The following is a 27,927-nucleotide window of genomic DNA, read 5'->3' on the forward strand; positions in this document are numbered from 1 at the left end:
AAAATGGGGGAATGAACAACTGAATAGTGCTTATGCGTTAAAAAATTCCCTGGTTTAATGCACACTGACTTGTTAGTTTCAACAGCAAAGTTATCAATTGGTTAGTTGTGTGCAAAGTTATCAGTTTTCTTTTCTAAAGACTGGGTCAAAATGTTTGGACATGTGCTGTAAAAACAAAGCTAAAAATATTACAAATACCATTTTTAGGCAGTTTTATTGGTTTTAGATATACATATATCTAAACAATAAACAAAATTATTTCTACAACCTACAACAATTGCTGACCCCCATACCACAGGAGACGAGAACACTTCTCCCGGAAGTTTCTCTGTGCCTTCTACAAAACCAGTTTTGGTGTTCAGGATCCATATTCTGCCATCTGTAGACACCACTGCCAAAAGTGTTTTATCTTCCGAATCATGACTGTGGAAAACAAATGGTGTTGCATACACAGCTGAAGTGGTTTCAAACTTCCATACCAGTTGGCCTTCCTTATTACAGCAGTAAACACAGCAGTCATGAGAGCCAAAGAATATCTCACTGGCACAACTGGAAACACAGGGCGATGAAAAAATTGGTCCGTTGCTGGAAAACTGCCAAACCTACATAACAATATTAAGAAATAAAATATATTATCGCAATTTCCACCTTGGGTCCTTTGGAGGAGAAAGGTGGAGTAAAAACAAACAAATTTCAGTTAGAGCTATTAAGAGTTATTTTACATGCTATGAAGAAATGATACACACGAACATCTGACTTTGTAGTTTTACAAAATACATAATGTATGACCAAACAGTTCAGTTCATTATATATCCTTGTGAGGAAAATATACCATATTTGTTATAAATGTTGTTATCTAGTCAAGTGGTCCCCAACCGTAGGTCCCCCAGATATTCTTGGACTTCAACTCCCAGATATCCTGGCCAGCAGAGGTGGAGAAGGCTTCTGGGAGTTGTAGTCCAAGAACATCTGGAGGCCCAAGTTTGGGGACCATTGATCTAGAGCAGTGGTCCCCAACCTTGGGCCTCCAGATGTTCTTGGACTTCAACTCCCAGAAATCCTGGCCAGCAGAAGTGGTGGTGAAGGCTTCTGGGAGTTGTAGTCCAAGAACATCTGGAGGCCCAAGTTTGGGGACCATTGATCTAGAGCAGTGGTCCCCAACCTTGGGCCTCCAGATGTTCTTGGACTTCAACTCCCAGAAATCCTGGCCAGCAGAAGTGGTGGTGAAGGCTTCTGGGAGTTGTAGTGCAAGAACATCTGGAGGTCCAAGGTTGGGGACCACTGATCTAGAGGGCCTAACCAAGAATGCTAACTCATTTTATGCACAATCAACTCCTTACTAGGGTTGTGATTATAAATCTCTTACTCTTACATTTTTTTTCCTTTTTTAAAAGAATTGTCAGAGACTCTGAAACATTCACTTGTGACTGTGGTTTGAAGTACAGCATATGAAAATGCAAGACTAGCACTTATTGTGAAGATCCATTTTGGTCTGATGTGAAAGACATATCAAAAAGGATGTTTTAGACCCCTGTCGGAAGGCAGAGTTCACACAAGCAAGGACAAATGGTTATGTACCTCTTCATTCAGTTTTGGCCATGTCCAAGTCAATGCTAGAATAAGTATGTCATAGAAAGGCAGATAACTCAACTGTAACAGTAAAGAGGAAACAAGATCCTTGTCCTTCTGGAGCAAACAGACATGCAAGATGCAGTGAACTTGTGCAAAAAAAGCAGCTTATGTATTTTAGCAGCCTGTGAGACTCAGCATTATTAGAGGTAACAGTGTGGCATTTATGCCTCCTAAAACACTATTTGTAGTAAATATTCATCTTCCAGTCCTGCATGGTGGAAGAAGCCATTGAAAACATAAGATGCACTAAAACTAGTTGGCCAGTTAGGGTGGGCCACTTTGTTTTGAGGTAATGCAAAAACAGATACTGTATTCAAAGCAACCGTATTGCATTTCCTAATCGTATTAAGCAAAACCTACAGATGCGCTGCAGATATTTTCTACGAAGACATGGGAGGCAATGCATCTGGCATGGTTGCATCCCAGTGAGAAGGGCTATAAGGTGAAAATACATGCTTTTTGTCCCAGCATGGCAAAATTAAAGGTCAAAAATATAATCTCTGAATGCTGGGGGATTCTGTGTACATGGTAGGGTGTTGTTTTTTTAAAAAGCATCCTATGCACCTCATGTTATTTTATGCCATCTCTAATAGTAGGCATGCTTGAGCCAGAAAGGACTGGTTCTGTGTTGTTTACAGAGTTCATTTTTGGGAACACGGAAGTTATTAGGATCCCTTGAATATACTGGATAGTGAAAAAAGGGGGTGGGGGTGGGAGGGCTGTTTTTCCCTAGTCAGCATTGAAGTCTCTTTCTTGTGAAAGAATGTATACGTTCTTGCTTTGATGATGGATGTGAACTTTTGCAGTACCAACCATACAGGCATGAGCATCCATTATAGGAATCTTCAAACCCTCCATATATTGTTGGGCTCAAGTAACACATATCTACCTGTTGGCTGTGGCTATATTGATTCCTGATGCTACATAATTTACCCCACACTGTCTGTCTGGAATCTAAAGATCCTTTTGAGGAGAGAACTCTTCTGACCTGAGGAACGTGATTTAGTTCTTGACCTCTCCCCTCACTTTCATTATTCAGGCAACAACACAAGTAGAGTGGAGAATCTGAAAAAGTGAGCTGCTCAGCTGTCATCACTTTTTTTTCACTTCATCCCCTTGCTTCTGGAAGACATGGCCAGCTTGTTCTGCCAAAAGGGCTTACTTAATTTTTTAATTGTCAAGTTAGGTTGAATTTACAGCAGCAGAACCTCAGAACCAAGCTCCTCCAGTCTGGAAGAGCAGAGGGACTCTAAAAAGAGCTGCAATTCCCTCTGGCGACCAGCTGTAGTAATTGCACCTGGCTTGGCTTTGGTGCCTGAAGCAAACAACAACAACAACAACAAAAAAGGGGGGGCTGTGTGCGTGATATATGATTTCAAGTTGAGACTTACCTCTAGTGACCCTAATAGGGCTTTCAAGTGAAATCCTTGTACACAACAACAACAACAACAAAAGTGTGGATGACACCTTTGTTAGGCTACTAATACACGGCAAGGAGAAGGTCAGTTCTGACTCAGTAAGAGTCTTCATCAGGCTGGGAATTACAGAGTTAGGGGTGGTGAAGAAGAAACAAGAGTTCTGAAACCCATGGCCAAATCTGCAGTGAAGGTTCCACTACAAAATTGCTCTCTGCCCATAATGGTATCTTTATTTTTTTCATGTCAGATGCACCACAGTGCAATACATATATGAGATCATTTATCCCCCCCCCCATCATGGGCAACATCAAGAGCATTTGGGGCACTTAACACCAACTGCTCCATAGTACATGTTGAGGGGCACAGAGTACACTAATGCATGTGTGGTGTTGTCTGTTCCTGTCCATGCAAAGAACTGTGTGAATGCAAAAACCTCATTTTCTTAGGTTCGCTTTGGTTCTGCCAACTTATATCCATACTCTGTTAATGACTTCCTCGTGTGTGACCAGGAGCTGGATTTTTCTGGGATTCCATCCATTTTAAGAGATCAGTAGTTCTTTCTTTCAACATTATTAATATTGGCACTCCCTGTTATTTATTCAGAGTTCACTGATGCTGGTTTTGAGCTTTTCAGTATTACTTGCTATAGTTCCCCATGTCACTGGGTGCAATGTCTGTTAGAAAATTGATTATTTATTTATTTATTTAATTTATATCAGAAGTTGGCTAAAGACATCTAATAATAATTCTACAACTTTCCCTGAGTGCTATGTCTACCTGTTTTGCATGAGCTGAACTATACTCCACTGAGCTGGTGCATTAGCTTGCAGAGTAGCATAGGGCAAAACTTTCGTTCTTAGCAGTTTGGATTGTGTGCTTCAACTGCTTACTAATAGCGTTCAAAGAATACTGCTCCTTGTAGAGACTTTTTGATTTGTATTTTGGGAGTGTTTCTTATACATCAGCAAATATTACTTAATTTTTTTAAAGCTGCCTGGCATAACCATTGTCAGTATCTATCCAAAGTCTGGTAAGACTATTTCCCTCTTGCTAACCTAATGCTATCTCCCACTTTCGTAAAGATGCAATTAATAAAAAAGAATATTGCCATCTTGGTTTCCAATGGAAGTGAACAAGGGGGAATGGCAATTTGGATTTCCAAATCTCAGTTCAGCTTCCAGAGCAAATTATGTCCAAATTGGTCCAGATCCAACTGAGGCCTAATCTGAGTTACAGAATCCAGCCCAAGCCCAATGTGGACCCCATGCAAATCATTTTATGGTCTATACTTGACATGAAAGCTTCATATTTGTATGAGGCCTGTCTGAGCAGGTGTCCTGGTGGTCCTTCCCCGCCCCCCAGAACCAGCCCGGTCCACTTATCAGGCTCCCTGGGGTGCACATGCACTGGTGGCGGCAACACTGGACCAATCACGGGCATAGTCCTGCTGGCACTTGCCTCTCCCCTTAGCAGACCGTTCAGCAGTTGAGCAGAGAGGCTTGTATTCCTGCCTTGTTGCTGGAGTAGTTGGCTTTGGAAAGAGACAGGGAAGCACCAGTGAGACTACGCCCATGACTGGCACAATGTCACTGCTTCCAGGTTCATGTGTGCCAAGGAGCTTGGTAAGTGGACCTGGTTCTGGGGGGCAGGGAAAGACTCCTCTGCTGATGGGCTTCATGTTCATCTCCCCTAGGAGATGAATACGAAGCTCCCATGTCTAGTCTATCATTCTGCATTTCATCATTTACCTCTACTATGTAAGCTGCCCTGAGATACAGCCATTGGGAAGTCCAGAAATTAAATGAAGACATTTTTTTTTTACAAATATTAGTAGTAAGCCAGATTTTTACCTTTTCTCCAGAGTGATTAAAGCAATATAAATTTCCATCCACACATCCAACAAACACATAGTTCTTGTCACAATGTGGAGATGAGAAGATAGGTTTTCCACAAAAATGCTTCCAAATTCTGTTCCCCGTAACCTGCAAAGGTATATACAGTATAGCATATATGATAATAATAATTCCAATAAAGAAAATGCAGAATCCAATCAAAGCCCTGGAAATACTATTGGGAAAAACCAAACCAAAGCAAGGCAGAATTGTAAATAACTGTACATCCAATAAAACTACTTCAGTAATGTTGCTTATCATCATGTTTCCTGGAAACATGGACAAGACAGATGAAGTAGAGCCAAAAAATAGCAGAGACTTTACACTCTTATTTAACTCTACTACATATGTGAGTTATGAAAGGAAATACCTTTCACTAAAGCAGGGTAGGCAATGTAGTCCACAGGCAGCATAAGAACCTCTGACAGGATTTGGTACCTGAACAAGGTGCTCTGGAAGCATTACCTTGTTGTAGGTGAGAACTGAGCTTTCAGAGGCTGCTGAGAGTGAGATTCCAAACTAAAACAAGATGCTTGCTCCCTAAGCATTTGGTTTTAGTGCAAAATGCCCTTTTGGATAATTGGAAGTGGGTTTTTCCTGTTTCTGGTTGCTGCCAAGCTGCTTTCTTGCAGTGATGTGTCACACATGAAAGATATGAGAGTATGAAATTGACCCCTGGACTTACTAACACTGCCTACACCCATGGCTGAGTAACATACAAAAGGTGTGCCTTCCTTCAGTCATCTTCCTGAAATATTAGTCAGTTCTTTATAAGCAAAAAACAAAATAAAACAAGAACAAAAACCTTACTGGATTTGCTGCAAGGTAGGTCTTCTGCATCAAAGAAGGGAGTGTAACTTGTAGTTACAACATTCAGATCTATTGACAGAGGCTGGAAAAGCGTGAAAATGGCAATGGCCACAGGCTGTTGAATTTCATAATCCAAAAGGGTAACTTTCTCAACTTTCTGAACACCCTCACTTCTCATTCTGCATGCACACACAGTGAGAATGCTTAAAGAAGGCTAGGGGGTCAAAACAAAATATGCTATTATAACCTAGGCAAATGCATTATAGGCAATGCAGAGGAAAAGTTTGCATTATTTCTCCATCTTATAATTTGGAATAAAGGTTTCCATTGTCTAGACCTCATATTGATTAAGATAGGACTGACCCACCAATGGTTAAACAAGTCAATGTTAAACAGAAACTGTTCTCTTGAGATATGGTACAAAAATCAGCCTCTGTGTATCTTACAAGAACGCTTTAATATGTGCAGCAATGTAACAGTTGAAAAGGCGATGAACTAAGTTGAAGGAATAAAACCACTTCTATATTTCTGATCATGTACAGTCATGTGAGAAAGAAAGTACACCCTTTTTGAATGCTATGGTTTTACATATCAGGATAGAATAAAAATCATCTGGTCCTTAGCAGGTCTGAAGATTAGGTAAATACATCCTCAGATGAACAACATTATATGATATGCCGTGTTTGGCTTTCACCAAATGTGGCACTGTGCATTATGGCCAGACATCTCCACTTTGGTCTCATCTGTCCGAAGGACATTGTTCCAGAAGTCTTGTGGTTTGTCCAGATGCAACTCTGCAAACCTAAGCTACGCTTGCCATGTTCCTTTTAGAGAGAAAAGGCTTTCTCCTGGCAACCCTTAAAACAAACCATACTCATTCAGTTTTTTTCTAATTGTACTGTCAGGAATTTTAATATTTCACTTGCTAACTGAGGCCTGTAAGTCTGAGATGCAACTCTTGGGTTTTCTTGCAATTTCTCTGAGCACTGAATGGTCTGACCTTGGGGTGAATTTGCTTGGACGTCCACTCCTGGGAAGATTGGCAGCTGTCTTGAATGTTCCAATTGTGAATAATATTCCTCAATGTAGAATGATGGAGTATAGTTTGGAAATGACCTTTTGAGTCTCTCCAGATTGATGTGCAGCAAAAATTGCTTCTCTACAATCACTACTGATATGTTTCCTCCTTAATATTGTATTAACACACACATGAATGCTCCAGGCCACCAAACTGCTAAAACATTGGCTTTTATAGAGGTGGCTTACTCAAGCACATTTGATTCGCAGCACTTGACTGTTTAAGCATCTTAATTCCTATGGAAGCAATAACGATGTACTTAGTTTTTTGCATATGGCTTCTGTATTTTGGCTTTATTTTTGTTGAATAAATCATGACCCGGTGTAATATGTCACAGGTTGTTGTTCATCTGAGGTTGTATTTATCTAATTTTCAGATCTGTTAAGGACCAAATGATTTTTATTCTGCCTTGATATGTAAAACCATAGAATTCAAAGAGGGTGCACCTTCTTTTTCACTCGACTATACATTCTGTTTGAGAGAGTTCCTGAAGATAGTTTCTTATAAAGCATGAAGAGTTTTCTATTAACAAGGGAAGGCAATCTAGTGCTCTCCAGATAGATTATAGCTCCTATAAACCCCACCTAGCATGGTCAACAGTCAGCAACAAGATTCCTTCTAAGCTGCATGTGGAGAACTCTGCCCTCCTCCATGTAGTGCTCTTCCTCCTCCATGCACTGACAGGAATCGTTTTCCACCCCTTTGGTTCTGGTCATAACGGAATCCCACTTGATTATAGGGTGACTGGAGCAATGTAAATTTCTGGACCAAACGTATCAAGCAAAGTACGTACAGGATTTATAGCTAGCAACAGTCCTCCAAGCGTACCAATATATAACTGATGTGGTAACAGACTGAGATGAGGAGAAGAAAACACAGCTCCAGCTTCACTGTGCAACTTCCAAACACACTCTTCTTTCTGCGATCATAACAAAAACCAAATGCAAGATAATGCCACTGCTTAATTAAAAGCTAAAATTCAAAAACTAGCAAATCACTATATTTGAAACAGTATTCTCCTTCAATGTTTGCACTCAATGGCTGAAATCATGTTGCACAGCTATATCTGCATAACTAGATGTTGCACAAACTGTTCTGAAATCTGCACCATGGCAGAATTCTTATCCAGGAAGCAGCTCTGTGGACAATTGTGTGGTCAAATGCTCAATTAGACATGCAGACTACCTTAGCAAAACTCCCTACAAAGTTCCACAGGCATAACTTTATGTCAAGTGGAAGACGATTTCAGCCAACTGAGTACAAAACATTTTACATCAACCACTTTACATCATATTCAGAATGACAGAAATTCAAAATCACTTCAAAACTAATCAATGCTATACACATTCAGCAAGAGGTATACAAAAACAAACAGTAACTGTTCAGATAAAAAGCAGTACTGTTGTGTTTCATGCTGTACATTATCTGCTCAGTGGCAGCAGTGGTGGAAATAGTGTGACAAGATCTTTAATCAGCAATCCTATATAATTTGCTTGGAGTTACATTTTATAAGGCCAACAGGATTTATGTATTTCTGCCTGGAGTCATTTGGGTTTTAGTGGACACACCAAGGCTTGTGCTGTGTTGGCCACACCATATAATCTGACCATCTTTCAAAGTACAGTGGTGCCCCGCTTGAAGACGCCCCCGCTTGATGATGAAATCGCTGAACGATGACTTTTTTGCGATCGCTATTGCGATCGCAAAATGATGGTTCCTATGGGGGAAATCCCCTTTACGTTGATTAGGTGCCTGCTTCGTGAACCATTTGTTCGCAAAACTATGTTTTTTCTGGCTCCGCAAAATGGCTTCCCTTCACAAAATGGCTTCCCTCCCTTCGCAAAATGGCTGTTTTCCGGGCCCCTGCTTCGGAAGACAGCGATTTTAAACAGCTGATCGGCAGTTCTCTATGGGCAATCTTTGCTGGATGATGAAGTATTTCCACACTGGAATGCATTAACCAGTTTTCAATGCATTCCAATGGGGTTTTTCCCCGTGTGACGACAATTTCACTTAACAGCAATTTTCCTGGAACAGATTGTCGTCGTCAAGCGGGGCACCACTGTAAGTCTCATTCACCTGGATCTTAAAATGCTCAGGAAAGCTGGTGATTTGTGACTGTCAGTTTGTTAATCCAATTTGAGCTGGATTATACCCAGTTAAAACTGCAATTTTAAATGACCTTACTTCACAGTGAATTCAACAGGATGTACAACGCATGAAACTGAAATTAGATTGAGAAAGCATTTCATTTTGTTTTTATACTTACATAAATATCTAAAGCATATACATGCTGGTCATGAGACCCAATGAAGACTAGTCCTGTGGAATGATCTACAGCTGGAGAACTTTTCACAGCATCCTCAGTTTTAAATGTCCAGTGCACTTCCCCATCACTGCTTCTGAGTACATATATGAATCCATGGTAGCATCCTGCATAAAATCACAGCAATAGAAAGCAGAAATATTTAGATAAAGTTTGCAGCTATTTCCAAACAAAACTGAAAACCAAAAAACCATCAAACATTTAACTACCAAAATCTCTGACACTCCTCTCATGCATCTAAATATCTGAAGCCAATTCACAATTGTTAACCTGTTGCCACCAATTCTCTCATATTCACCACACACTCCTCTACATGATAGATTCCACCACAGTGACCAGGATCCAATTAGAACCATGCCATGTAAACCAGAGTGGGCAAGCAATGTGCAAATGATCTTCTCAGCTGTCTGTTGCACACCCAGACATGCCTGCACATGTCACTGGCAAAATGTGAAAACTGCTTGTGTGATTGCCTTTTTGCATGCAGAATTTTGCAGCAGGATTTTGCCCCACATGGTTCCAGACAAAAGAAAAGAAGCTAGATCTGTTTGTTAGTGAACTATGGTTGAGTCTACAAAATCATGGGTGTACTGAAATATCAGAAAAGAAAATGAGGAATACTTGCATACCAACAATGATGAAGTTGCCACATTTAGATATGCAGGCAGAGGACTCAATACGATCTCTGAGGGTTCTCATCCACTTAACTTTTCCCGAGTATAAATCAATTGCTTGAATTATGTGAGAATGGGACCCAATATAAACAAAAGCAGATAACTTGTCAGCAGTTGATATTACAACTAGCGGAGACGCATCTACACACTTGCCAAGATCTGATCTCCATCTTATGTTCAATGTCCACTTCTCTGCTGTTCTTCCCAAATTCTCTTGCACAGGTGGTGTCCCAAAAGAATCAAGTTCTGTTACATATGCGCTGTTGGTAGCTGTTACATCATGCATGCTCTTCAAAATGGCACTGTCCTCTCCTTGTTCTGGATTACTCTGATTCTTCAGAAGTGCATTAACAGAAAACAACCGGTTTCCTCGATTTACTGCCATAAATCCAACTGGGTCTGGCTTAGCACTCAACGACCTTTCAGATTTTGGCTCCACACATTTTGCGCTGCAGTCCTCTGTGCTACTTTCACTCAGTTTTCTCTTTACAGCACCATGACAGCTTAATTGTAGGCCATCGCTTGGGAACACTGTTTTTAGGACATGCTGGTACACCTCTTCAAAGGAGCGACTCAGAATCACTTCCAAGAGGCTGGGGACTGCTCTGCCTACCATATATTCAATCTCTTCTTGGAACTGTAATGATTTTAAGGAATCCCCACCACTGTGTAAAAACAATGAATCTTTCAAAATGCTGCTAGAATCATCTGGAAGATTCAGAAGAGACTAAGGGGAGAAAAAGAAACAGAAATGGCAAAACATATAATGTGCACATTTAAGCATGCTACAGCTCTTCATCCAATAGTGAAAATAATTACATACTCTAGAAGCAGAAAAAGACCAGGACAACCTATAGATTCACTCTTAGTCTAGAACTAAATTGAGGCTCACAAAAGCTTAGTGAAGATCTAATTTTTAAATACTTTTTAATATGGGAAATTAATCAAGTATTCTAGAGGGTTGTTCAAGTCCTATTTTTAGGGTCAAACAGCATGATGGGGATAAGGCCTACAGACTAGACTGGACTATATATCTTTGGACCTATGAAACAAGCATCTAACAAATGGAATGGAGAAAATATTTGGTTTGTTTCAGAACAACACAATTGATTGTTTCCTATTGGTAAAAAGGATAGTGAATAGTGGAAAATCTCAGCCTGGATTTCTGGATTATAAGAAGAATGTCAGATAATGTGGCCACTGTAGTGACTAGGCCTTGGCCAAGCTGAAAGACAATGGAGCAAACTGAACAAGCTACAGAGCTGGATACTTTTGTATCACTTCATGCTCAGAGGGTACCTTAGCAAGAGGCTGCAATCACATCATTTCCTTTAAGGCAAAGGGATGCTTTATTTTCTGGGGATTAAAGAAGTTAGTGCAGTGCACTGTCTCTTCTGATTGCCCTCTAGCAATGCTGAACAGAATTTAAGGGGTGAAGGAAAAGAAGGGAAAAGAACACTAGAAAATTAGGAGCATCAGCGGAACAAAACAATTACACCTCAGCAGAGGGGCATGCATGTTTTTCATCTCACCTTTCCCAGGCAGATTAAAACTTTTACAAATTTGGACTGTTTAGAGACCTTTAGTTCTTAATACAAATGCAGGAGCAGAGGGTACCTTTAACTGACCATTAAGAATATAAAATAAAACAAAAACAAATAAAAAACAAGTAGTGAACTGCCCACAAGAACTTGATGCATAACCTTGAAGATGATCTGTCACCAAAAGCTCACCATTTTTTTTTTGTTTTAATTCTTAATGGTCGATTAATGGTATCACCTGTTCCTGCATTTGTATTGTTTCTACAACCCTGCGGCCTTTTCTTGATTTTGGGTCTTCGTTTACCTTTCTGCCTCAACTCCAAGAGTCACCTTTTCTTCAATGATTTGAGTTACTTGTTTTGGAAGACCCTACATCTCCTTATCTTTTATGATTTTTAGGAAAAGCTAAGTCTTCCCATGGATAAATTTTTCATCCCACAGGTGGCTCTGAATAAATGTTCATATCCTCACTTTGTCCTCCATCTGCCCCCATGCACCACTAAGACTCAGACTTCACAACTTTATTTTACATACTATTTTTCAATCTGAATTTTTCTGGACCAATTTCCCCCAATGTTCCTGTAAGCCTTCAGGAACGCGCTTCCTAGACTAAGTAGCTATCACTGTTTCTTTTTCTGCCTTTAGACAAAAGAGGGCTACATGGCTTTAGGTCATCTCAGGTATCACCTTCCAGCCCAGTGGCCCTCATTTTCAAGGAAAGCAGGGAAGTCAATTGTCATGCCCCTTCTTATTTTTTTTTATTTTGTATTTTACAAAATAAAGAAAGAATATCTTTCTTAGTGCACACTGCTTTTTCTTGTGTTCCTGCCTTCACAGAGCTACGCATACCATTGGGTATATGCTGGAAATGACAATTTAATCAACATACATGTATCTTTTATGCCTAATAATAAAAAAAGGCTGGATACAGACTTTTATGAAGGATTATTTTGAAATACAGTTTGCAAATGCCTGCACTAAAGAAGACGCAATTAACTGAATAATAAAATCAGGAGAAAACAACAACGTCAACATCTTGTTTGCAAATTCCAGGTCCTAAAAACAAGGGCTCAGGTATTTATTTACATGAGTAATTGGCTGGATCATTTAGTAAGTTAAGATATCTGTCTGTGGAGCTAGAGGCAAGGGAGTTTTACTTCCAGTGTGTGTCCCAGGGAAAGAGCCACTCTGTGTAGTCTTGGTCAAAGTGTACATTCCCCAGCGTACCCCCAGAAGAAGGAAATGATATATCACTTCTGTATAACCTCTACCTGGAAAAACCCTAAAAAAGGAACATAATCAACTTGATGGCACATGATGATGATGATGATGATGATGATGATGATGATGATGATGTAATATTACATGTAATGTGAATGCAAATATTAAAAACCCCACTGGATGGTAAAAAAACAACAACAAACCAGCCATTAAATATAATGAGATTACACAAAAAAGATAATAAAAAGGAGACAGAAGCAGCAGAGAAAACTAACAGAAACATTTTTATCCAGCAGATACCTACAATGAATAGAAAGATTCTATAGAACCACATTTCTTAAATTAAACCTCAGTGTTCCAATTACTCTCAGAGAGGCAAAGTGCTGACAGTGCATACAGCCTAGTGGTAATTCATCACCTTTGCTGTAAATGTGACTCCATGAAGTTTATAGATTTGGGAGGAAATGATTTCAATATTGGTACAGCAGAGAAACTTAACTTGAGATATGAAGTGAATTGCAGTTCTTAGTACAAAATGTAAATGATACGAAAATATTAAGGAAGTATTCTCCTTATTCAACATGATTTAAAATTACTGGTGCTTATTAGAATTCAGCTGCTATGATACAGATATAGCATTAAACAGTACCTTCCATAAATACTGCAATCCCTCCCACAATTCTTTTCTGCTCAGCTTCCTCTTATTTCTTCTGGAGCTCAGATGATCACTGTAAACCTTGTTCAGCTCAGACACATCAATTTTGCCTTTGTACAAAAAGGGAAATCAAAACAAGTGACATTTTTGTGAAAGTTAAGCATGTCAACTATAGTTGCTAGGGCACAGATACCTATTTCATGATAATACGTGGCCCACAGAACCCTTGCATATGTTTCAAACTTACTAAAATACAGTTATCTAATTTCAGAGATCATAATGTATATATGGATGAGTTAAGATGAACTAATGATGTAGAGGAAGGTTGGACAGAAGAAGGGAATGGTAAACCACTGCTGAGTACTCTACCTAGAAAACTACTGACTTGGTGGCACACAACATTACATTAATTTTAATGGTTGTTACAGTGTGTTTTTGTTTACAGAAAAATGTGCTTAAATAAAAATTATTTTTTGAAATGTAAAAAAGAAAAGAGAGGGTTGGTGGTGCTAGAGGGTCCTGAAAACATGACAATAATGACCTACTTGCCTCCTAGAGCACATGTGGACTTTGAAGAAGGGGAGTGAACTCTCAACATCCCTTCTAAACATGTTTGGGTTACATGTTGAGGGTACTGGGGTGCCAGAAAAATACCATGAAGGGATCACCTACAGCCCAAAGGCTGGAGGCATTCAAGAGAAAATTGGACAACTGTCATATCTACTTCGATTAGCCTTCCTGCATTTAGCAGAGGTTGCACTCAATGGCCTTATGATCCCCTTCCAACTTCATTATTCTATGATTCTATAACAAAAGCTGAAAACTTAGATAAGGTAAGAGTGCAAAATAAGAGAACACAAATAGCCATGATAATCCAGACTGCCAAGGCTTTCTCCCTGAGGCTTTCCATATCCTGCATGTCAAACAGAGTGAGATTCGTTTGTTCCAGGACACAAATGGGGTGTGTGTGTGTGTGCAGTGGCAATCCCACAATGCATTTACAAGTTCCAAAACACACCAAAAGAAACTCCTGAATTTTAGATTTGTTTTTGTTGAGATTTATTATAGAAATCACTACATTTTCCTTCTACTCATTGGTTGAACACAACTTACTCGTTGGAAAATTGTGCTGTATTTGCAAAATAAACTACTCACGGTGGCATCTCTGTATAATTAAGAGATGTCATATTCTTGTTTTTTCTTAATGTTTTCAACATAGTAACCTAAATAATTGTACTGGATCTGTATCACATTTATTCTGTGTGTTTTTGGGCTGCATCAGCTTTTAAATATATTTATAAGCCAACTAGGACTCATAAGGAAAAAAAACAGAAGATATGAGAGATTAAACAATGTATCTCAATTTGGCTACATTTTAAAATTGAGTTTTTAGAATTTTTAAAAAATGGTCAACTGGTTAAAAAAACTGGTTTAACATTTCTCTTACCATGTGATGTAAATGGCAAAATTTCAATCAGCAAAAGCTCATCTGGAACTGCATGACCAGGAAGACATTTCTGGAGCTTATTTAAAAAGTGTCTTCGTTCCAAAATGCCTTTTGGCACAACAAACAAAATTAGTTTTTTCTCCTGATACCATATCAAAGCACAGCTTTCAACTTCACTGTGACCTTCTACAATCTGCAAAATAAAGTCACTGGTCTTACTTTGACAAGATTTATAGAATGTGAGAAGCCACATATGAGAGGAAAATAACACATCACATCTGCATTTCTACAATTTGGCTTCATTCTATAATTCAGGTAAAATTTTGTGACTGTAAAATTTTTGCAAATAACATGCAAAGTATATAATCCCACCAACCAGGCAGACACCACTGAATAACAAAACAAGACAATAAGGATGGCAAAAGTAGTTTTTAAGTAGACTTCTAACTTCCACTTATGCTGTCTTCACACATTACCACTCATCAGGTGTGTATGGAAAAGTTATATACCATAAGAATCTTGATACCCTTTGGTCAGGGCTGTAAATGCCTTATCCATATGGGTACCCTTTTGCCTTGTTTGGGGAAAATTTCTTCCACATGTAACTGAAACAATAAGATAAATCACCAGATAAAAGTGGACATGATGTAGCATGTTGAACGCTGTCCAGTTCCTCCCATTAGTTTATTTTGCCAGTTCTGCCTGCCTCCCAATCTACATATTATTTCATAACGTGAACTTTATTCAGGCACTATAAAATGCAGCCTTCTGAGTACCTTTAAAGGTGAGCACTTAGCACTGTTCCTCTGTTGGTGTCTTCAACATATGAGACACAGTGAGTCTAAAGAGAAGAGGTCCCTGCTTGTGGGTCAGTGCTCCATGTGAGCAGAGCCTTGGAAAATGTGTAGCGCATACATGAGCAGGAACCTCTCCAAATCACACACAGCACTGAGAGCATGAAGAAACCAATGACAAAGGCATTCCCCACTAAGCATGTGCAGAATGCAGGATTTTAGAATGCCTGAATATGGCATTCTGTTTTGGATCCTGGGATTGAGTCTAATCATTCTTCAGATTCTTCTTTGTAAAAGTATGCATAGAAAATGGGACAGAATACGTTACTGTCAACTGATGAGTTTCTTTTATTTCCCTATCACTGTCAAAGATAGATTCAAAAAGCCAAACTCTATCCACCATTCCAAACTACCCAAGGACTCCCTGATACATATTGTTATGTATATTACCTGCTGTACTTGCTGAATATCAAGACGCTTGCCATGACGTTTTATTTGATTGTCCTTTCGTCCCAAGAAAAACATCTCGGTATCTTTTACTCTTACAAAGTCTCCAGTTGCTCTCATTGTTCCCATAGGCAGTGTTACTTCATCATCAAGAAAACAGACACGCTCTTTACCTCCTGCATAAAATAAGAGGAAGAAATATGTCAGTGCCTAAGAGCAAACATCAGGAGAGAGAAAGATGGCTGTACAGCAGGAAACAGAAATCAACTAATAAGGTGGTTAAAGGCCTGCCCTTCTGTGTAGCAAAGATGACAAAAATACAATATTTATTTCCAATCTAAAAATGAATAGTATGCATATTGTATATTTCCTAGCATTTTTAGGTTTTTAGATTTTATTGCATTTGTACTCTTTTGAAAAGATGAAAAGAACCAAGATGTGAACCCGTGTCTCAGCACCCAGGATTACATCAGCCAAATAGCTGGCATCCTTTTTAAAGCAAGATGGGCAAGCAATGGTCTAAGCCAGTGGTTCTTAACCTTGGGTTACTCAGGTGTTTTTGGACTGCAACTCCCAGAAGTCTTCACCACCAGCTGTGCTGGCTGGGGTTTCTGGGAGTTGCAGTTCAAAAGCACCTGAGTAACCCAAGGTTAAGAACCACTGGTCTAAGCTACTGGTTCATCTGAACAATTTGCAGTAGTTCTGCAAGACTGTATGACTGCCAAGTGTTTGGCAGCAGCCACAAAATGAGTCCTTCTCCCTTAACACCTGTGCCCAACTATACTGCTGGAACAAAAAGAGGTTGGAATAACAGGATGGTTTTGTCTGTGGAATGGCTCTGGCACTCTAGTTTCAGTACCTAAAGCAAAGCCCCTGGGTTCAGAAGTCCTCTAAAGTGAAAGCAAATCTGGAATCTTTTGCTCCTAACTCTAGTTGGTGATTCTCAAAAGTTCTTGTATATAAAAAGAGCCAGAGCCTGAAAGCATTACATTAGCTCTGTGTGTGTGTGTGTGTGTGTGTGTGTGTGTGTGTGTGTGTGTGTTTGTGTGTGTTTGTTTTGAGAGAGGGAAAGGCAGCATTCTGGTCTCAAAGATTGTATACTTAATATTGTAATTTGCACTAAATCAAATAATAACCCCTATCTCAGTAATGAGTGTTATATATAAAAATACCTTTTGCAATATTATTTGAAACTTGTCTGATGCTGTTGTTTTAAGCCACTTTAAAAGAAAACAAACAAACAAACAAACAAACAAAAAAGAAACATTTCACCCACCCATCCCAAGAATAATAGATATGCAGGTATTTGAAAGCTAGCTGAAAACATCTCAGTTCAGGAAAACCATAATTTTAAAACAAATCAGTAGTGAAACCACGCCATAGCACAAGTACCTATTACCATCCTTCTTCAATGCAATGCTCTTTATTCAGCTTGCACCCTGTCTGAGGAACATGGGAGCTGTAGTTTAACATACCAGAGGATGAAAGATTCAGGTTCCCAATAAATCTAGTTTTAGGATTATCCTACTAAACCTAAAAATAATTAAGGACAGTAAGAAAACCCTGCTGGATCAGGAAAAAAAGATGCATTTGTCCAGCTTCTTGCTTCCAGCATAGCTAACCAAAACTGTGCAAGATGTCCACAAGGCGGACACGATGGCATCTGCTTGTCCACTAACTTTCTCCCAGCACACTGTCACTGAAGCTGGATGTTCCATTTAGCTAAAACAAAGGGCAACTGGAAAAGCTGGAAAAACTAGTTTTTGAGGCCTGCAAGTTCCCCTAAATTCTGCCAACTGCTGATAAACACATTCAATATGCATTTGGAAATCCATCTAAGAGAACTCTTATATTAAAATATTAAATGGAAAAATCACCTATAAACACCTGGCCTTCCCCTTCCAAAATGGCAGAACCATTTGCATCTTTGACTTCAACAGTTGTTCCCAATAGTGGAGCTCCCAGTGGCACCAGCAAATCAAATCTAAAATAAGGTAGAGAAAAAAATGGAGTGGCAAGTGAGCTATGAGACCAGAGAAAGAGATAAAAGTGATCTCTTAAAATATGATTTGGATAATCAGAAAAAAAATGAAACAACAGTCATACAGATACATCCGCTTCACATGCACCACAAGCTCACTTAAGAATACAATATGGGTCCAGTTGGCTTAGCAATGAAAAGGATCTGGGGTTTTTAGTAGACCACAAGCCAATCGTGAGTCCACAGCGAGACACAGCAGAAAAAAAAAAGCAAATGCAATACTAGACTGCATTTTTAAAACAGAGGCTAGACAAACTCATCTCACAGATGCTTTAGCTGTGGTTTTTCTACTCTGGCAGGGAGTTGAAAACACTGGCCCTTTGGCTGTACAGTTCTGATTCTATGAATACAACACAAACCACATTCATAACATGACTTCTTTCAAGCCTATTATGCTGACATGTCAAACATTAAGAGTCTAGCTCTGAATTTCTTCTTTCTATCAAAAACTCATGGTCATATATTAAAGATATTCCATCTACAGAGCATTTGTACTACTAAGTCTTTTATCAACTATTATTTATTTATATTTATATTTATTTATTTATATTTATTCATCAACTACTGTATATGTAGATAGCAAAACAGAATGACATTTCCTACCGATGATCAGCACTAAAAAACTCCTCAGGAACCTTGTAGCATGTGGCCCAGCACGAGACTTCTGTAATACCATAGATATTAAAGATATGTGTTTTATTTCCCTTTTCTTTCCAGCTTCTCAACACATTCAGTCCAGGGAATGCTTCTCCACCCAAAGCTAGGATTCGGAGCGAAGAATGTGCAGATAACACAGTTGATTTAATACATTGAACTCCAAATCTTCTAAGAAGTGTTGGTGTCGCCTGAATACCATATGACATAAATAATCAAAATTAGTACCCATCAGACACAATCTATGTCTATGTTAGCTGCACTACTACACGCAGCAGAGACAGGCAACTGGGGGCATGTAAATGGAATCCAGTCTGCAGCAGATCACAAGCTGGCTTTAAGCAGGATCGCTTGGCTGGTACCATTTTAAATTAACAGGATTTTTTCCCTACACTTCCACATCCTAGCATTGTGCAGAAGGAGCCTTCAAAGTAAACACCAGGACACTTAAATGATAATTTCTAATGTCATACCTGTACTACAGACACACTGTGACGCTGAAAGAGAACCTCTGATAATTTCTGTGGCATCATTTTAATTTGTTGAGGTACTATAAGAAGAGAAGCCCCACTCGAGAGAGCAATGAACAGCTCAATGACAGATGGATCAAATGTTAATGGAGAGGCCAGAAATACTGTATCGTCTGGTGTAATCTTGAACACATCTCTACAGAAGAAAGAAATGAATTGCAATATTTATATACATTTTGTAGTACAGAGATGTAGCATTTTGAGAGAGACGCTGTATTCCCTTCACTAACTGGGATACGTAAAATCATGAAACCATCTAATAGGCCAATGACTGCCCCTTTCTTCCAAGACAAGATGAGATTGTTTATCTTGTATATGGTCTGGTTCCCTCACAGACCCCACTAGTTCTAGCAGGAACCTTAATGCACGACATGAATCTACGCAATTTCTCTCTTCCCTTTCCCTTTAGATCAGTGGATCCCCAACCTTGGGAAAACCAGGTGTTCTTGGACTGCAATTCCCTCACCACTAGTTGTGCTCACTGGGGTTTCTAGGAGTTGCAGTCCAAGAACACCTGAGTTACCCAAGATTGGGAACCACTGGTTTACTTCTCTATTTTCTAAGCCTTCGCTTGTATACAATTTACTATTCAGACATTTTTTAAAATCTCAACAAGCAGCTGAAAGGTTTTGAACAGAGCCCTTTCCATTTACTGGAAAATACCACCACACAGTAAAATGTTCTAAAACAGAATAGAAACAAACAGAATTATTATCAATTTCCATAGTATGTTTAGCTCTCTATCTCTCTCCCTCTGCCCACATACAAAAATGGCCACCCTCAGAACAGGCTGAAATTCTGTTTGTGTAGCTATATCATGTAAGGCTGGTGATATTATCACCATTTTTGTAAATAAAACCATTTTTGGAAATAAAGCATTCTTGATTTGTTTGGTAATATTAAGGTATTGATCAGTTTGTCCTTTTCACAATTCAATCCCCTCCCAACCCACTATATAGAAAGTCCCATCCTCTCACTCATGCCCCATCCAATCTACCAAGTGGATCCATCCACAAAAGTTTATACCAACTATATTTTTAACGTGTTTGAAGACTTTTGTTCAATTTCAATAATAGCTACTTTAAACTGCTGTGTTGCAAGTAAGCTTCTGAAAAGCAACCCTGAGGACCACTAGAGGTTTTCAAACACTGGCATACACAAAGTGCGGTGGCGGTGAGGAGATGTCCCATCTTCAACCAACTACTCATTAAAGAAAAGGCTGTTTCCCTTCCTGAGGAAAAGATGGAGAAGGGTTCAAGGAGGAAGCTACCAGGCCAGAGTGGGACACACCTATGTTGTTTCTAGACAGAGATTTTTCCTGCTGAGCAATACAAATGCATTTACAGTAGGACCCCCATATCTGCGGGATCAGTATCTGTAGTTTCACTTGCCTGAAAATATTAAATAAAAAAGACCCAAAATCCGTGTTCCTAAGAAGTATTACCAGAATTGGCCACTAGATATGATACTCTTTATGGGGTTTGTTATTACCTACGGTAGCTCTTGGAACTGATTTCCCATGGATACAGCAGTCCTACTGTAATCATTAGTCACTTAATCTGAATTTCAGAAGAGCAGCACCCGTCTGTTGCAATCGTCTTTTATGCTTGTTTAAGATGGCCTATATGCCCATGGATAGGCTTTGTGCCATGTTCACCACTTTGATGATTTAAGACACTTTAAATATAACAATATGGACAGCCTTTATCGATTTATCTTCATTTAAAGATAAATTATTGAAGGACTCGCTTACCGAAGATGTACAATATTTGGTACTATGCATTTATGAGGCACTTTGACAATTTTAGGGAGTCCAGTTGTTCCCGATGTATGCAAGATGTATGCTATGGAATGTTTTTGTCTGATATCCAACAGCTCTTCCGATGATTTTGACAGATGTTGGTCCAAGGCATGCGCCTCCATGATAGTTGCCACTGCACAAATTTTATCATTATTATCTTTATGTTCTGCCAGCCGTTTTGCATCCACATCACGCTCTCTTTTTTTGAAAAAGAATAAGCCAACATTCTGTACTTCAAGGGAATTATGACTAAACAAGTGTCCATGTGCTACTGTGAATTTCTGAAAAAAGAGAATGAAAGATTTTATCCTAATAAAATTTTTATACCTCCTTTTTGTGTATCAGACAGAGTGATGGAAGGTAAAGGTTCGAATTCCCACTTGGCCATGGAAACTAACTCAGGGAGTTAGAACTGGTAAAACTATAAATATCTCACTGACCTTGAGTATTGCTACAAGATGATTCTGATTTGATGGCAGAGAACAACATGACACATAGAACTTTGTTTTTGAAAAATAATAAATTCATAATTACTGTGATGAGATAAATTAAGGCAGTCTACCTTTGTAAGACAATTTTTAACCCTAAAAATGGGACCCCAACAGTACATTACCGCAGGCAAACGGATTAGGATCAATACTTGGTGATTACACCCTTTTATGAAGATCTGCAAGTGTGTATGCTTTCACTGCATACATCTGCCCAGAGACCTTTGGGTAGTGTGGGTGGCGTATAAGTTAAATAAATAAAAATAAATAAATTGCTGTTCACTGAGTTTGAACAATAATTACGCATCACCAAGTAGTTTCTCACTGGTAGCCCTTTCCAGGGTTTTCTAGGTACAAAGTACTCAGAAGTGGTTCACCATTCCCTTTTTCTTGGGGTGCTCTGTGATTTTGCAGTTTGCCATTACTACACAGGCTGGTTTTCTCCCTGGAGGCAGAATAAGGAATCAAACTCACAACCTCTGGCTCCGCAAACAGATACCTAAAGCTCAGAGCTATCCAGCCAGTGTGATTTAATTCCAGCATACTCCTGATATGCTGTCCCCCCACACCACTTTTCCTATATAGGCAATGTTCATTTTCTAAACAGTTGCAAATTTCTAATTTGACTGAACCCAAACCCAGTGAAATCCTCAAACAGAATTAAATATTATGAAACAGTGTAAGATATATTAAAATAATATGCAAGAACTGTTGCACATGGGACAGAGATTATTGTGTGGGAACGGATAATAGTACAAGAACAGGGAAATTCAAATTGATGAACTAAGAATGTTAACATTCACTGAAAGTTCAAATGCAGTTTGTACACTCTTGGGAGTACATCCCATTCAATTCAGCAGGATTAATTCAAAATAAAATTCTGGATCAACGCATACTTGAAAGGTGAAGCTAGTTTCCAAACCCCACTTTAAATGTCCTAATTAAAATAACCACCAAGAACTTTGAACTTACATTCACTTGGTCTTTGTCAACAAGAACATATTGGAAATTACATTTTTTCATAAAATGAGCTGACAAATTTGGAAGAGCATCTGGATCAATCACAGAATATGCAGCTGGTAGTTGGAGAATTCTGCCAAAACAAATATCATTTAGCAAGCTACTCTCTGGAGCCAAATACTGAAAAACAACTGCATTTATCTCAGAAGCAGTCTCCACTACTTACATTAAGATACTTAAGATACAGAGACTCCTAATCTAATTTTTTAAAAAGCCTCCTTATAAGATTCAGGCTTGAGCCTACTGGAACTACAGGGCAAAAAGAAAAATCCCCACATTTTCTTAGAGTTGAGGAACAATTAGCACATTTATTTGTATAAGAAATTCCCAACACCTTGACTTACAGATAAACATGGCCTATTACTAACTATATTTGGTATTTCCATTTTTTCTTTTTTTGTTCCCCTTTCAGATGTTAATTTTATTCTATTTTTTTAATCTTATCTAGGACATTAAGTTGCAATAAATGCAAAGTGATTTGACAGCATAAAAGAACTTGTTAATGACCAAAGTGTGCCTTTACATGCAAGTTCCTTCACAGAGCTGCAAAAACTGCATATGTCTATCATTATTTTTAAGACTATTGACAAAAGAAATTCTGTACACATCATACAATTGAACTTTGCCAACTAAAAATCACCTGTTTCTCTACATCTCGTTCTTTTACACTAATCCATAGCTTTCTATGAGCTACACAGTCAAAGATTTTACTATAATCTATAAACCCTAACTGATTTTATTCTGTAGCTCTCTGGTACATTCTAGTAGCCAACACTCAATTGCAATATCTCCTTTTCTGAATAGACCTTCAACATTCTGCATGCTTCTCATTTAACATATTCCAGTTATACGTGCCGTGCATCAGCAGAGTTTTTCATCTGTCTACATCAGCAATTAGAGATCCTTTGTTTGCATCTAGTTGTTTCATTGGCAATAGTGTTATTTGTACTGATCTCAATACAATTAGACTGGCCTACCCAACTTGCAGCTTGGTCCTCCAGTTACATTATTTTAAACTGCAGAGCAGGGGATTCAAAAGCATCACAAAAACTTACTTTTTTCAAAAGAAGTGGGGAAACAAGAGAGAAAATATAAAATTCCTCAGGAAAGATCATAAGCCTTTGACATGTGTAAATTTTGCCTTGCCTGGGGCACTGTAAAACTGAACACACCTACCTGATACAAGAGCTCAGCACTTAGATTTAGGCTCATTATTATGTGAATCACGCCATCTAGTGGCTTAAGTCATCAAAGGAAACAATCTTCATTTTGCAAAGATGTGTCTCAGCATAAAAAGTCATCCGATGTTTTCATGAATACATTCATGCATATACAAGTTTCAAAATATTCTTTTTAAAAATTCAGGTTTGCCTTGAGGTTCTTTGAGCCTCAGTAAAACAAACAGGCCAATGAGGTACCTGTGCTCATATTTAAAACAGTATGCAAAGGTGAAATAATAGAAATACCCTATAATCCAAGAAGGCAGATTTATCCCTGGGTAGCAGTAGAGGCCAACCTCAGAACTTCCAGTGACAGTACAATGTTTCCTCAAGAAATCTGTTAGGTTCATGGCTACTTCAACAACTGTCTTATATGTGTAGGTAACAGGAGTTTGACTGCTGCACGCATCAAAGCACACTGCTCTTCTTGCAGGATATAAATGGGCTGCCATCTGAACAAGCTCTTGAAGGGTCATCATTACTATTTATATGGCATATCTAAAAAAAGGGGAAAAGCATAATTCACATAAAAGGCCATATGCATATAATAAGCATAAGTAGTCTTAGAATTTTCACATGATTCTACACCAAATGTCTCTCTGAGCATCTGGCTTAACATTAAAATTAACCAAAGTATGACTATATTTTTCAGTTGCTGTTCAGATTAAAGGCCTTCAAATGAAAAGAATGAAACCTAAAACACAGAGGACAAATAATATTACAAACATACTATTTATGCAATTTGTATACACTACAAAGTGATGACAAATCCAAAGACTGTATTTTACCCACTTTCTGATATCTACATTGATTTGGTTTAACAAAACTCATGAATGAATGGAACTGTGACATTATTCTGCAGCCTAAAAATACTTACCATAGACTGCTCTTGAACCCAGTGTAATTTCCTTCCACTTAAACACACATATGATCAGGCAAAACAGAGATATGGGCTTCAGTTATCATAGTGAGAGACCATACACTAATCTGAGCTTTTTAGAAGAAGAAAGAGAAACATAGGCATACTAATAACAACAGTGTACTAAAGGAAGACAGCAATTCAGCCAAACAGAAGTAAATTCAACAAGCTGATAAAGTTACTGTGTGTAAATGACTACTGTATTCTTCTGTATATAAAATGACACTTTTTACTAAAATCATTAGAGGAAAAACTGAGGATCGTTTTGTACACAGAAGGAGGCAGAGACGGAGGCAAAGGAGCAGTTGAACTTGGCAACCTCTTGCGGATGCCCATTGACTGCCACTGCCAGAGGGCCTCCTGCTGCTGCCAGGGCTCACCTGCAGCTCACATTGCCTGACTTCTCCCCTGTCCAAAGGGAGCCTGCGAGTAGCACTGGAGGAGGTGATCTGACAGTGGCGGCAGCAGTCAATGGGCAGCAGAGAGAGATGGCTGAGCATGGCTGCTTCTTTGCCTCAGTCTCCTCCTCCTGTTGCTACTGCTGCCTCCGGCACTGAATTGTCTCCTCCAGCATCACTTGCAGGCTCCCTTCGGGCAGGGGACAAAGCAGCAACGTGATGGGGTGGCAGAGGCAGCAGCAGCAGCAGAGGCAGAGCCGGCTCTCACAGCTGCCCATTGACTGCTCCTCCGCCTCTGGCAAGGAACAAAATTAGGGGATCATTGTATACATTGGGGGGGTCATATACACGGAAAAATACAGTACTCTGTAAGCTTAGACAAGATCTTATGCATGCTTGCCCTACTGAACAGAACTTTCAAAAATGCACACATAAGCCAAAGTTCTGTTGTTTAGCATAGTAAATTACGCTAGAGTAGGGCCGTTGAATCAATGGAAATTTGGTAGGTCAACTCCTCTATAAGTTCCTTTGATTCAAATAGGTCCACTCTAATTGCAAATTAAATCAGCACAGCAACCTGCAGTAACAGTAGGCCCATTTAAATCAATGGAATTTAGAGGAGCTGGCTCACTAAATCCACATTGATCACACTATTCTACTGTGATTTACTTTGCTTAGCAGCAGGATTGTGGCACAGTGTTGCATTATAACTGACATAACCAATTTTAAGCAAGTATTGCTAAAACCTGAATCTACAGTCAAATTTATCTCCACACATTTCGAATTTTTGTGTAGACATTCTTCTGTTATTCATAACTGGCAACAACTTGGGTTAAGAAGGCAACTGATGACTCTGAAATCTTCATGCTTAACCACAGCTAACACATGAAAGTCCCAAATCTAATGATATAAATTTAACACAGAAAACAAAGCTATTTACTTCTTGGGCGGGTATGCTAGCATTAGAAATCCTCAGCAATAGTTGCATACTCAAGAACAATGTTTAACAAGAAAACTCCTGAACAGATAAATATAGTAACATAACTTTTTTTACCTGTAGTTCCTGACTAAAACCACAGAAGCATAGCAGCAGCAACCTAGTCCATCCTGGACATTCACTCTCACAGATAGCTGTCCAGCTTAAAAAAACCTACTGAGCAACAATAGCTGTCCTTGCAGCAAAGAAATACACACAGTAATCATCCCTAGTGGCAGACCCACATGTTAAGTACTGTATGTCCATATTTTTATTCATCTGCTTATACACCTATGTGATTGGCATAATCACTACTCTCCATTACTCTAATATATTTTGCAAAACACAATAAATCAGTCTTCACATAAAATACTTAATGGATACAAACATGATACTTGAAGTGGCAATATTAAAAAACAATGGAGGAACAGTTAGCGTGCAGTACTTTTGACATAGGGCTGGTCCTTGAACAAAAGAATAGAGTATAATTGGAAACAAATTGTTGAGAATTCCTCAACCCAGCTCAAGCTTCTGTATCCTGAACAATCACAAAGACTGTTTTATTTCACTAAATCAGATCATCTAAAGAGGAAAATCTGTTTTATTACCCCTCCTTTTTTTTGTTGTTTCTTATATGGCCCCTGTTTACCAATTTCCTCTGCCAGTATCTCTCACATTCCTATTCCCTCTGATCCGAGTACAGTACAATCCTTCACCCAGGAAAATTAAAATCTCTTGTACTTTGGACTGGAGTGAAAAAAAGGCTTTTCATTACCATACACATATATTTCTAGACCAAGTTCATTATCTCCCAAATGTTATTCGATAAATGACTGCTAAAATAATCAATGCTTGCCTCTTCTGCAACTTACTTCTGTCTGTCACATCACACATGGATTCAACTACACCATCACATCTCACTCTCCCAAATGAGCATTTGTATGACGACAGATTAGCTATAAAGCAACAGACAGGGCATCTTATGAAATGAGCTGGGATCCACGGAGCAGGTAGCACTACCATATATATTGTATTCTTCGTTGTCTTCCCCTTGGAAAGGTAACGCAGTTCCTCTACGGACCATGGTGTGTGTGTTTTTTTTAAAAAGGGCAACAATTTTCTGACAAAAATTAAAAGTATCTGTCATGCAGTCACATCTGATTGCTGCAAAAAACAAAACAAAACAAAAACAAAACGTAATGGTGTTGCACTGCGGACCCAAGTCAGTTTCATGAAGCTAATCTACCCCACTCTGAGTCTCATGAACTTGGCTGGTTGGGCGGTCGGTCGGGTCTTCAAGCATTAGCTTCAGGATGAGGCCAAGCCCTAAACAGAGACCCTCTCGCCCCCACAGCGAGCCACGCAGCCCACTGAAGGAGTCTGAGGTGGTTTCTGACTACTTCCTTGCGAGGCTGACGATCTTCTGGGCTGTGCGTTGTTGTTGGTGGTCCCCCCCCCCGCCCTCTCCACTTGCTTAAAATAAAACTGTCGTTTCTCCTTCACACACACACAAACACACACCCTTCACACCTTTGCATGGAAGAGGCAGCCGGGGCTCTGCAGCTGAAAAGCCCGGCTCTTGATACGCAGAGCCAGGAAGACAGCCTCGGCTGAGGCGTTCTTCTTTCAAGCAAGGCCGGCGAGACGGGACCAAATAGGCGGGCATGTCTCCTCCCAGCAGGAGACGAGAGGCTCCGCCCTCTTTCTGTCGTCAGCCCCAACCCCCAACCCTCTCCCTGACTCCCAGCGAGCGACGGAAGGCGGGGAAAGGGCGGGCTTGCGGAAAGGGAGGAGCGGGAAGGAGCGCGAGGAGCGGGCGGCGGCGGCGCAGGCGCAGAGAGCTCAGGGGGAGGGAGTACAGCTCCTCGCTGTGTGGCTCCCCTGATGGGTGAGCGAAGAGGATGAATTTTTTTTCCACCTTCGGGATGGAATTGTCCTCCCTCCC

General features: G+C 39.4%; 1 protein-coding gene across 6 annotated transcripts; it reads right to left on the minus strand.

Moving 5' to 3' along the window:
• Window positions 1–197: 197 nt before the first annotated feature.
• On the minus strand, window positions 198–27,712 carry AASDH (aminoadipate-semialdehyde dehydrogenase). Of its 6 annotated transcripts, XM_073001223.2 has the most exons (16): window positions 27,513–27,712; window positions 23,936–24,187; window positions 22,422–22,542; window positions 20,914–21,242; window positions 19,104–19,296; window positions 18,580–18,821; window positions 17,813–17,919; window positions 15,939–16,111; window positions 14,695–14,887; window positions 13,242–13,357; window positions 9,786–10,557; window positions 9,100–9,263; window positions 7,624–7,749; window positions 5,753–5,966; window positions 4,901–5,032; window positions 198–602 (listed from the first exon to the last, which is right to left on the minus strand). In XM_073001223.2, the coding sequence occupies exons 2-15, from the start codon at window positions 24,166–24,168 to the stop codon at window positions 4,968–4,970; spliced, it is 3,048 nt and encodes a 1,015-aa protein (XP_072857324.2). In that variant the 5' UTR covers window positions 24,169–24,187; window positions 27,513–27,712; the 3' UTR covers window positions 198–602; window positions 4,901–4,967. The 6 variants fall into 6 exon arrangements, with proteins under 6 accessions (XP_072857324.2, XP_072857326.2, XP_072857322.2 ...); XM_073001225.2 differs by lacking the exon at window positions 5,753–5,966 and having other exon boundaries at window positions 7,659–7,749; XM_073001221.2 differs by lacking the exon at window positions 5,753–5,966.
• Between the last annotated feature and the right edge of the window lie 215 nt (window positions 27,713–27,927).

The sequence above is a fragment of the Pogona vitticeps genome, chromosome 5 (genome assembly GCF_051106095.1).
Source record: "Pogona vitticeps strain Pit_001003342236 chromosome 5, PviZW2.1, whole genome shotgun sequence".
Taxonomy (NCBI): Eukaryota; Metazoa; Chordata; class Lepidosauria; order Squamata; family Agamidae; genus Pogona; species Pogona vitticeps.